The sequence below is a fragment of the Oncorhynchus nerka genome, linkage group LG23 (genome assembly GCF_034236695.1).
Source record: "Oncorhynchus nerka isolate Pitt River linkage group LG23, Oner_Uvic_2.0, whole genome shotgun sequence".
NCBI lineage: Eukaryota > Metazoa > Chordata > Actinopteri > Salmoniformes > Salmonidae > Oncorhynchus > Oncorhynchus nerka.
Genome location: NC_088418.1, coordinates 45,816,239 through 45,827,295, shown reverse-complemented (window position 1 = coordinate 45,827,295; position 11,057 = coordinate 45,816,239). Strand labels below are relative to the sequence as shown.

General features: G+C 41.3%; 1 protein-coding gene across 1 annotated transcript in view; it reads right to left on the bottom strand.

Moving 5' to 3' along the window:
• Positions 1-6,100: 6,100 nt before the first annotated feature.
• The window catches only part of LOC115106099 (forkhead box protein P2-like), a 116,062-nt gene continuing 111,105 nt past the window's right edge, over positions 6,101-11,057 (bottom strand). Inside the window, 1 exon segment of the mRNA XM_065008151.1 lies at positions 6,101-9,885. Within this exon segment, the coding sequence (XP_064864223.1) occupies positions 9,741-9,885 (145 nt within the window). The 3' untranslated portion in view covers positions 6,101-9,740.

The following is an 11,057-nucleotide window of genomic DNA, read 5'->3' as shown; positions in this document are numbered from 1 at the left end:
AGTGCCGTTTTACTGCCAGCATCGATCTGTGGTGGTAGACAGCTACGAAAAACACAGATGAGAACTCTCTAGGTAGACAGTGTGGTCTACAGCTTATCATGAGATACTCTAACTCAGGCGAGCAAAATCTTGAGACTTCCTTAGATATCATGCTCCAGCTGTTGTTTACAAATATGCATAGGCCGCCACCCTGTGTCTTACGAGAGGCTGCTGTTCTTTCCTGCCGATACAGTGTATAACCCGCCAGCTGTATGTTATTCATGTCGTCGTTCAGCCACGACTCGAGATGCTACACAAGATGCTACAGTTTTTAATGTCCCGTTGGTAGGATATACATGCTTTCAGTTCGTCCTATTTATTTTCCAGCGATTGAACGTTAGCTAGCAGTACGGAGGGCAAAGGCAGATTAGCCACTCGTCACCTGATCCTCACAAGGCACCCTGATCTCTTTACGCGAAATCTCCCTTTTATTCTCCAGCGAATGACTGGGGATTGGGGCCTGTTCGGGTGTTCGGAGTATTACCTCACCTGATCCTCACAAGGCAACCTGATCTCTTTCCGCAAAGTCTCCCTTTCATTCTCCAGCGAATGACGTGGATGAGAGCCTGTTCAGGTGTTTGGAGTATATCCTTCCCATCCGACTCATTAAAGAAATATGATTTGTCCAATTCGAGGTGAGTAATCGCTGTTCTGATGTCTGGAAGCTCTTTTCAGTCTTAAGAGTTGGTAGCAGTAACATTATCTACAAACTAGTTACAAACAACGCGAAAATAAAATAAATAATACTTCTGATTGGCCAGCTCGTCCTCCTTAGGAGGATGAAATCATCCTCTATGAGAAAGTAGCAAACATTTTTTACGCGGTCTGTTTGAGATACAAGTTTGAGGTGGGATTTTTTAAGAGCTTTGTTCTCTAATTTATGCTTTGGCCACAAATATAAGATGAGTCAACAACGTTATTTGGATATGAGTCAACAGAATATGAACTTTAAAAAGTGAGATTTTGACTGGACAGTTACTTTAACATCCAGTGTGTTCAATGTATATGCTTATAGTCCATGAAACATGCCTAGCAGTACCATTTCTCAAGTTTGGACCTCGAGGTCAGCGATACTGCAGATTTTCCTAGCCTCTAATCAGGAGCTGATTCAGACCTGGGACACCAGGTGAGTGGAATATCTGGCCAATCAGTGACGCGATTAATCAATCTATTATAATGACCAGGGAGAAAATAAATCCAGCAATACTTCAGAATTCTGATCCTGCTAACCATCCTTGGTGTGTGTAGAGGTGAGATGAGAAGGTGAGAAGCCTCCTAGGTCTAAGTAGCAGACGAAGAACAGCTGAGAATGTGGCTCTGATTGGCTCACCGTTGCCATGACTACTGGTAATGACCCGTGCCATCTGACCTGGAGGAGAATGGCTTTGTAACAGTGACATCATGACATACGCAACTGTGAAGGGTAGATCAGTGAAGGGTAGATCAGTAATAATACTGTCAATGTTTTGTATGTAAATACTTTGTTGTTTAAGAATTAGGAGTAACAAAATCATGAGAATTACACGAGACAATTATTGGTGAGGCTTTATGATAAGATTGAATTTAGAATTGGTTAGATCTGAAAAATGGTAATGTGATTTATTTCAAAATAAGAATAATTTCCAATCTGAGGATATATGCCAAACGCATACAAAGCATTTCTATTGATGTGGATGACAAATAAAAATGAGGAGTTAATCTCTCCAAAATGCCTCTTTCTCTAATCTTTATAGTCACAATAACCTCCCATTTCAAATCCTCCTCTGATTCACCCTGTGTGCCATCCAGATCAGCAGTGTTCTTCACTAATAGAAAAGGCTTTTGCCCATCTGGATAACAGAGAACAGGATGCATTGACTGACATAAGAGTCTCAACACAGCTAGCTGTATTTTATGGTTGGTCAGCAGAACCTGTGTGGGGGTTGACACTGTCTTCAGCCCACCTCAAAGCCACTGTTTCTTCCTTCCCAGGACAAACGTTTTTGCCATTAAATGTAAATCCTTAATCCTCCCTCCTGTCCTTCCCACACCCCTCCTCTTCTCTTCCCCTTTCCTCTATCCATGCACCTTTCTCATTCTCTTATTGCCAATCATTTGGATTCCAGTGCCCAATGTCACCTGCTTTGTAATCGGATGACTTCCTGTGAGGAATTAGTATGTATATTTAATGGGGGGGGGGGGGTAAATGTTACGGAGAGAAAGATAGAAGGGTTTGGTTTGCATGCCTAGCGGATATGCCAGCATTGTGCTAATAAATGACAGCTGATTTTTGCATCTGCATTCTTTAATTTATAAAAATAAATAAAAGAAATAGCAAGCAGGCTGATTTCTGATATGAATAATACAAGTGGATCCACTTTGATTAGGGCTTCAGTGGAGAGCTGTGCATATTCAGCATTACAATTAAATCTTCTGATGTGAAATAGGAATGACACGCTAATGAAGCGAGCCAGCGAGCCTGAACCGAGACTGTCCAACATCGTTATGGGATATCTTAGATGAAGAGTAATTATACGAGGAACACTGAAATGTGATTAAAAAATCTCCAGTAAGTGATTTAACCCAATTTTCCTCACTAATGCTAGATTTGTCTTCTTTTACTCCTCTCCTCAGGTTTTTTTTTCATCTCCCTCTTCATCCAAGACCGAACTGAAAGTTCCTCCTCAGAAGTTCCAGCAGAAAAATGCCAGACTCTTAAATATGCTGGGTTTTAAATACGGAGATACAATCGAGTGTCCTAATTTAATTTGGTGCATCAGAACTCGTGGTATGTGGTATGGTGGTATGTAATTGAAATTGTTCTTTAATAAATTCATATGAATTGGCAATTAGGTCTTGATCTGATTCCCACCGAATGGATTGAAATTGATAGTGGAGGTCCTTGAGCCATATCACTCCAGCCACTTTCACATGATCAAGCTCAAATGTTGATATATTATAAGTAATAATGTTCAGTAAAATACTTATGTGGGAAGGGACTGGATGTTGTTGATAAGCGGATTTAGTTGATCTGATTCTCATTCATTCATCCATGTTTGATGTGTTCTCATTTTACAGTCTGAGATTTACCCACTGTCTCAATGTGTTGTTGTTGTCTGAAGAACCAGCTGTAAAACAATTACTGAACCATGTTACCATATCATATTCATTACTGTCATTATGGAGCCTCACTATTTGTGCTTTGAGTGTGTGTGTGTGTGTGTGTGTGTGTGTGTGTGTGTGTGTGTGTGTGTGTGTGTGTGTGTGTGTGTGTGTGTGTGTGTGTGTGTGTGTGTGTGTGTGTGTGTGTGTGTGTGTGTGTGTGTGTGTGTGTGTGTGTGTGTGTGTGTGTGTGTGTGTGTGTGTGTGCGTGTGCGTGCGTGCGTGCGTGCGTGCGTGGTAGGTGCTGGATATGCCACAGGCAAGAATTCATGAATATCAGCAGTTTCTCACCACTTTGTTTGGTTAATCCCTTGTTTCAGTGGGAGAAATATGCATTTTTTCCAGCATGCATTACTTCATTCACAGCCCATTATATCCACAGGAAGTAACATGTACCTTTAGCCCAGGACCCACTGATGTCATGATTTGTGAATGTCTATGTTAAGGGCCACATCATTTTTGGCCCCATAGAGGCAACGCTGTTTAACATTACGAGCAAATAGGATGCATGTCAAATCGAAAACCGTTAATTTCAGTGTCTTATTTTGTTTAAACAGCGAAACAAATATAGGGATAAAAACAGTTATTTTTAAAGGGTTTCTCATCTAAACTAAACTGATACAATGATTTGTTATTATCACATAACACTGCGTCATGGCAAGACATTGTATCAATAGTATAGACTTCATTAATAAAAGCTTTGTCAGCCTAATATAACTGAAACAGTGCAGAGCTCCGTCTGGCTCTGTGCTGCTGATAGGACAAACATGTGAGTGGCGTAACCGCGTCCGTTACGGAACATGGAGTCATGGCATAAAACTGGCACCGCTAGAAAAAAACGAGTGCCGAACCCAAAACGTGCCTCGAAGCTATGCAATTATTTTTGCACCGAGTCCAATATCAACTCGAGAGCAATGCAAATTATTTAAGACACACTTTCCAGGGCCCGCAATTATAATAATGATGATCTCAATTAGCGTCGCCATTGCCTCTGACTATTTAGCAGGCAATTTTGCAGCCTGGGGGCCAGGGTATTCTGGAGACCTGACACACACTGTCAGACCAGGAGGAGGAGAGGAGGAGAGGGAGACGAGTCCTCAGACGGACGCTCAATCAATAAACGTGTGACTGGAGATATTTACAACGGCGTCCCAGGAGGAGACGGCCTAAATTGACCTAATTGGTCAGTGTTGGAAATGAAATTAGATATAGCTGGATGGAGTTAATTTGCTGGGCCTAATTCTAAATCTCAAATGGTACACTGTATCACTTAAAAGTCAGTATCCTACAAGCCCTAAAAGGATCAAGTAACTTTTTAATTCAATAACAATATGAACTGTGCAAATCCATTTTTTAAAAGAATATCAATATTAGCAAATAAAAGCACTGAGAATGAAACAATCTCCATGTAGGCTACATCAGCTTTTGTGTGCATTTTCTACAGTCCCATAAATGTACTGTAGATGTACTGTAGGTCTATAATAGATCCGCTTCCAGTGTGTGACTATAAAGGTGCTGCTCCTTCTAAAGGCGTTTAGAAATGAACTCTGACCTATTTCACAGAGAATTCTCTCCTTTTCCTCTGGATATAAGAAGGGGCTTCTCTTCCCAGTGTTCACGTGGGAAAAGGTTTGCACCACCACCCCTTTCTTTTCTTCATCGCACTGTAAACAACTCCACTTTATGAAAAGCAGCCAGTGTGACTCACGGATACCTCTCTAACCACAACACATGATTATTTCATGGGCCTTTGAAAGAGGGGTCTGCGACGTTGCCTTACACTTGAATGCGGGAGCTCTCTCTGATGCTGCGTGGTACACAGGCCCCGTCCTTGTTGCAACTCCTCACTTGAATTCACAGACACTTCCGTGTGCATAAATAGCACGAGAGACGAGTGTGCCTCGCGAGGTAATGCTCTGGAACGCCGTTGAGGGAGACAACAGCAGGCATGGCTGCGGCTCAGGCTGTCACTGGGGAGACTGTGCACGCGCGTGTGTGTGTGTTGTAACTCCCATTGACTTCTCATGGGACATCACATAGAGAAAATAACATTTGGGTTGGCATTGTCATTAAATGACCAGCGGACATGATTCAAAGCATCCCGGATAGAATGTCCCTGGCCACTCTTTGGAACGTGAATGAGCCCTTAGAATACAGAGGAGCTAATGGGGACCTATCGGTCATGGTGGATTCAGTGTGAATCTCAATGAGCGTGTCAGTAAAAGCTCTCCGTGACCGACAAGGTGTAACCTAGCTGAGATGAGTTGAGCTATCCACTGTTTGTCATCCACACTGTTCCTTATTCTATAGCATCAGTCAACACATTTCCATCGAGAATTGGTTTGAAAAATGAAGAAGGAACAGTAACATTGAAATATAACCATAAACAGCTATTTATAAAAAGCAGGTTCTTATGCCCTTTCTTGATGCCCACACCTCTCTACAGTGTGTACCTGTGTGCCTCTTCTGAGTCTCTGTTGATCCTTACAGTATGCTATTTCCTGGATAAACTACCCCCTGGTCAAGGCTTATGATAAACTCTCCAGTAATTACAGGCCTAGTAGTGTACTGGGCCATAGTTGTACTTGATCAAAGGGTGGCTTGAACACGTGGCCCCTGAGCCGTTACTGGTCCAGGGGGTTGGCTCCAGAGGGCACTGCCAATGGATCCACATGTCCCCCTCCTCTAAACAAGACTCTGGATGCTAGAAACTGGAACAAAGCCTTGTAACATACACATTCCAAAAAAAAATGTTTTTTTTGTTGATCATTCTCAGAAGTAGCACAGTCCTGAAACATTAAACGCGTAGTGCCAGCTAGATTTCTCATGGTTGTGACTTTGTCGAATAAAATATATATATGTGTACAAAAAAAAAGTAAGAACTCCCTGAAGTTGGAAGCAGACAGTTGCTTTTCAAATCCTAGTTTTGGTCCTTTATTTTAGTCAGCAGTGAAAAGCCATGAATACAGAAAATAATAACGGCTGTTACAATTCTCAACCTTGACCTTCTAATGTCAGAGAATCTTTAACGCTTTGGACACAGTACACGGAAATGAAAGTATCAAAAATGAGCTCGATCATAAAGGAATCAAACAAAAACATAAAATGTAATCACCAATTACATAAACATGAGTTTGCTACAGTCCCAATTTACTGTATACATAGAGGGGGGGGGGATCACATTCCCAATTATTAGAGAATGATAGTAGTAGAAAGTATACAGGACTCAACTGCCTGACATAATGCTTCATAAAGTATGCACAGAGGTACAAGCAATAAATACACACATTAGGTTAAGCCTTACAGCTACGCAAAGCTGATGCGGAAAAAAAGCAGGTTTGCTATTCTTAGCGAGCAATGAGAGAGAGAGGTAAAAAAAACAATAAAAAAAAAACATTAAATTCAGAAAAGAAACACTGATTCCTCTTTTTTCCCCGCTTAGAAAAAAAGTCTGGTCAATGTTATGGGTCCCACCAACATTTTTACATTAGTATGCACAGTTATCAAAATACAGACAAAATCATCCCAGAAAATCCAGACAAATCCTAAAATCTAGTGGAGGAGCAGATTGCAGTTCTGGAGATCTTTCTGGTAATTATGTGCAAGCAACTATTTTAGACATTTTTATTTTTACAAAACCCATGCAAAATCTACAGGTAATATGCATTCTGTGGCCGGCAGTTTCTTCCTTCCCAAACAGCATAGCCGAGGTGCATTCTGATGCATTAGGTCAACATCCTGATCATCTGTATTTATTACATTGTTTGTATTTATTAATGATTGTTTTCCAGTCCAACCAAATGATTTTAGACATGCATTTTGAAAAACACAATATTCCTTTTAAAGGTATTTTTTACATGATCATTCTACAAATGTTTGAGGACAACCTATGACAATTACTAATCTTCTTCCGTGTCTGACGTCGGGAATGTAAACTGTCCGTCGAGCCGTGTCCATTGAGTAAAGTGTAACAGCTCTTGTGGCTCTCTAATAACTCGACGTGCAATCTGCCATTTAATTGTTCTGAATTGGTTGTGCAGAGGTAGAACCTTTTTTCTTCTTCTAGAAAGCCTTCGTTTTTTGGGGTTAAGTGGGAAAATCCTTTTTTTTTTTGAAAGACGCCGTGTCCTTATATTTGGTGTGATAAGATTATTATGAACGTCGTCTTCAAGTCATTTTCTTGCTGACTCCGTCAAAGTACATAAGGGAGAAGCTTTGTTCCTGGGCCCAGCACCCTCTTGAAGTGGAACTGGCATGAGTGTGTGTGTGTGTGTAACGTGTGTTTGGTTATCTATGTAGTAGTGCGCTAAGCTCTAGCAGCCAACTTTTTTTGGGCTTGGCACAACACTTGAAAACAACATATGCAGAGTGTGTTTCCAGACACACGGACAAAGCAGACACACACTGACAGTTCAAATACAACACAACTCAGTCAGTTATTTGAGAGTATCTGTTTTTCTGCATCTGAAAGCTACCAAGACAAGGACCAGGAAAGCTGGCAGACCGAAAACACAGGACTGTGTGTGCGTGCGCGTGTGTGTGTGTGTGCGTGTGAGCCTTTGAAAGCGTTTGTGTGTGTCATTTCTAGAGTATAACATAAGTATCCCATAACCAGAGGCAGAATTTTGTGTAACTTTGGTTTGACTGAAAACAGAAATGACCATTAAAGCAACAGCATCCACTTTTCTAGATGTCATTTAGTTGAGAGAAATGAAATATATATTTTTTAGACAATCACTAAGTTCTGTTCCTGCCACTAGAATCTCAAATGTGATATACAAGTTGCCTACCCTATACAGAATTCAGTGCAGTTAAAGATAGCTTCTCCTACGCTACCACTGACTGTATCTATGTAGTTAAGAAGCTATGAATTAAGTAATGAAGTATTTAAACCATTGAATAAAGCAAATATCACCTAGAAAATGTTTCCTTTCACCTTTGATATCCCTCTTCGACAATGCCTGTATTATTTGCTTTTACGTGATAACCAAGCCACACCATTTCATATCAACTTTGAAACTATGACTTATTTGGCTTTACTAGATATTTTAAATGTTTGGTTACTATGTTTTCAGTTTCGGTTTTAAACACGGCTCAAAACAAACCGCACGGAAATAAGACATGACATATTTGACAGTCCCACTGAACATGACATATTCACTCGATTCGAAAAAACTATGACCTGATGGGTGATGGAAAATCTAAACCAAAAAACAAAGAAATCCCCAAAAACAATCTTCGCAACAACACAATATTTCTGCACTTCCATTGAACACACAAATGTTTGTTTTGGTCATGATCCACGTTTGCAGTACAGCTGCTTTTCTACCAGTCCCTATCACATAGCTTGTAGTTACATATCACATCTCCTCTCCTCTCTCTGGTCCCGGTAGATACTGCTCTCTCGCCCTAAAACCCAAGTGGACACTACGAGTTATCAAATTACACATCAAAATCTTTTATTTTTTGTTCTTGAATCATCTTTGTACAGGGCTAAATGAAACGATCCCAGAGGTTACTTAGAAGGTAGTTTGTGGAAAGCGTCTCTTTGTACTAGTTAAAGTCACAGAAGGCTGACCAAAGAGTCTGGTGGCTTCTGTCTAAGCTATTGGCCATTGATAGTGTTGGCTTTGGTTTCTAGCTGTTGCCTGTGACTGTTTGCAGGTAGACAAAGCTTTAGAACAAGGAGGTAAAAGAGAACAGCAGAAGAATATGCAGAAATGCATTTTTTCCCCGTATTGGTTGGTGCTTACACAAACAGGTACGTTTTTCAAACTTAATGTCACGTTAATTACTTTTCATTACAAACAGATACAGACTGGAAGCTTACTTTTTTGACAGCTGCAACAGTCTTGATACCGTGCTTCTGTTACTGTTGGGAAATAGGAAATGGCATTTACAGTTGGTGGTGCCAGAAATCAAAATACAAAAAGTAGAACGCAAAGAGAAAAGGAAAAATACATTTTTTTGTGTTTTTTTTAGCAACATACAGGCAGTGACACTAATTTCTGATACTACTCCTGTGCAAATGATGGACAGAGCAACAACGTTTGAATTGAACCAGCAATTGTTTCTAACATCAACAACTACTGTGAGGGTTTTTGATATTCACAAAATTCAACATCTTTTTTTGGCAGTATATAAGAGGGCGTTAGCTTTCTACAGAACGGGTTTCTAGACTCGTGTTTTTGTCGTTTTCCGTCCATGAGCCTCTGTGTTTGTCGGTGTGTATGTAGTGGCCAAGCCATCTTCATGAAACAGGTCTGAAAGTCGTTTTAAAAACCAGACATCTCATGCCTGTCATGTTCAGTCAGGGATCCCAAAGGGCTGCAACAAAGAGTTCCTTTGGGCCTCGTCTTCTGGACGCATGCTCAATAAATACTCCAGTCCGCGGGTCGGGAAGGAGGAGAGTCAGCTGTGGTCTGATCTGTTTGGTTCTGGGTGAGGAGTGGTTCTGGTATTAGCAGGTTCTAGGAGGGCAGCCTGTGAGGAAACAGGTAGGAGGACAGTGTGACGGAGGTGGAGGGAGGGGCCTGTAGTAGTGGGAGGGACTCCAGTAGTCACTCCAGGTCATCTGATAGGTTGCCCTCCTCCAGCTCCCGGTCGTCGTCCAGCTCTGGGCTGTGGTTGGCTGTCGTCACCAGCGACATCGGACAGTCATTGTCGTCCATGTTCAACGGCTCCTCCTTGACGTGGATCGCTGACCTGGAAAGGAATGGATGAAATATGTTGTTAATTATTTAATACATAAAGACATACGATAGAGTAGGAAATTGTTACACGTCCACCAGTGTGCCTTAGTCCCATAGTCCACCCAGGTAGAAGCTACTGTCGTACAGTGGTGAATGTGTGAACTCCCATACAATTAAACACAAAAACTACGATTGAAGTGAGAAGTTAGGCTGGTTCAAATTCAAATGAGTGCCACAAGCCCTGATTTCACCCATGCACTACCAAGGTGTTAGAGCACACAGCTTTGAACTAAACCTGTGTCTCTCTCTGTCTGTCTGGTGGTTGGTCAGTGAGGTGCAGACGGGGGTCTACAGTGGTGGTGAAGTCCGAGAGATCCTCTTATGAATATCTGAGTTGTTCGCGTATAAGGCTCTAGGGAATCAACCCTTCACCCTGGGTCACATATTTTATCACGCTGCTATTTGTTAAAGGTAATTAGAAAGATTGTGAGGGAGAAGCCCCTCAGCACAATTAACAGGGGATGGAACCAGAAAAAAACAACTAAGAAATCACTCAAATAGCCTCCCTCTTCTACAGAATGCATACTAGACATTCCATATTAATAAACAGAGAAAACCAGAGAAGGTTTCAGAGAAAACCTTTAATAGAATTTGATGACAATAACGGACATCAGCCTGAATTACGTTGCTAAACAGCATGTAACAACAACCATAGTATTTGTGAAACGATAGTTCAACATGAAACATCACTTTTAGTCTTAAGCAATTGCATCAACATTTTTATGACCAAAATGTGACAACGGCCTTATACCCAGACATGGTTGGCCATCAAGAGTTCACCGATTGCACCTGGTTGACTTAATATATCTAAAAAAAAACTTTAAAAAACACACTGCATACTAAATAATGGAGAATTTCTCATCCCCTCTAGTCCCCCGGAGCAAGGGGAGTCAAGTTTACTTTAACTCGTTAATAGAAAGCGCAATGCGTCGTTACTATGCAGAGGGGCGTGCGTGTCGCTCCTCCAGAGGGAAAAACCTGCAGCTAGTCTCCGCCATTAACCAGCTTCACCTCGGCAGTTCAGTCGGACATACATGATGCAGGTTTTGAACTCTAAATGAATGAATATCTTTAGCCACTGTCAATAAACGCAGTGTGAAAACACTGAATCACCGGTCTGAGTGG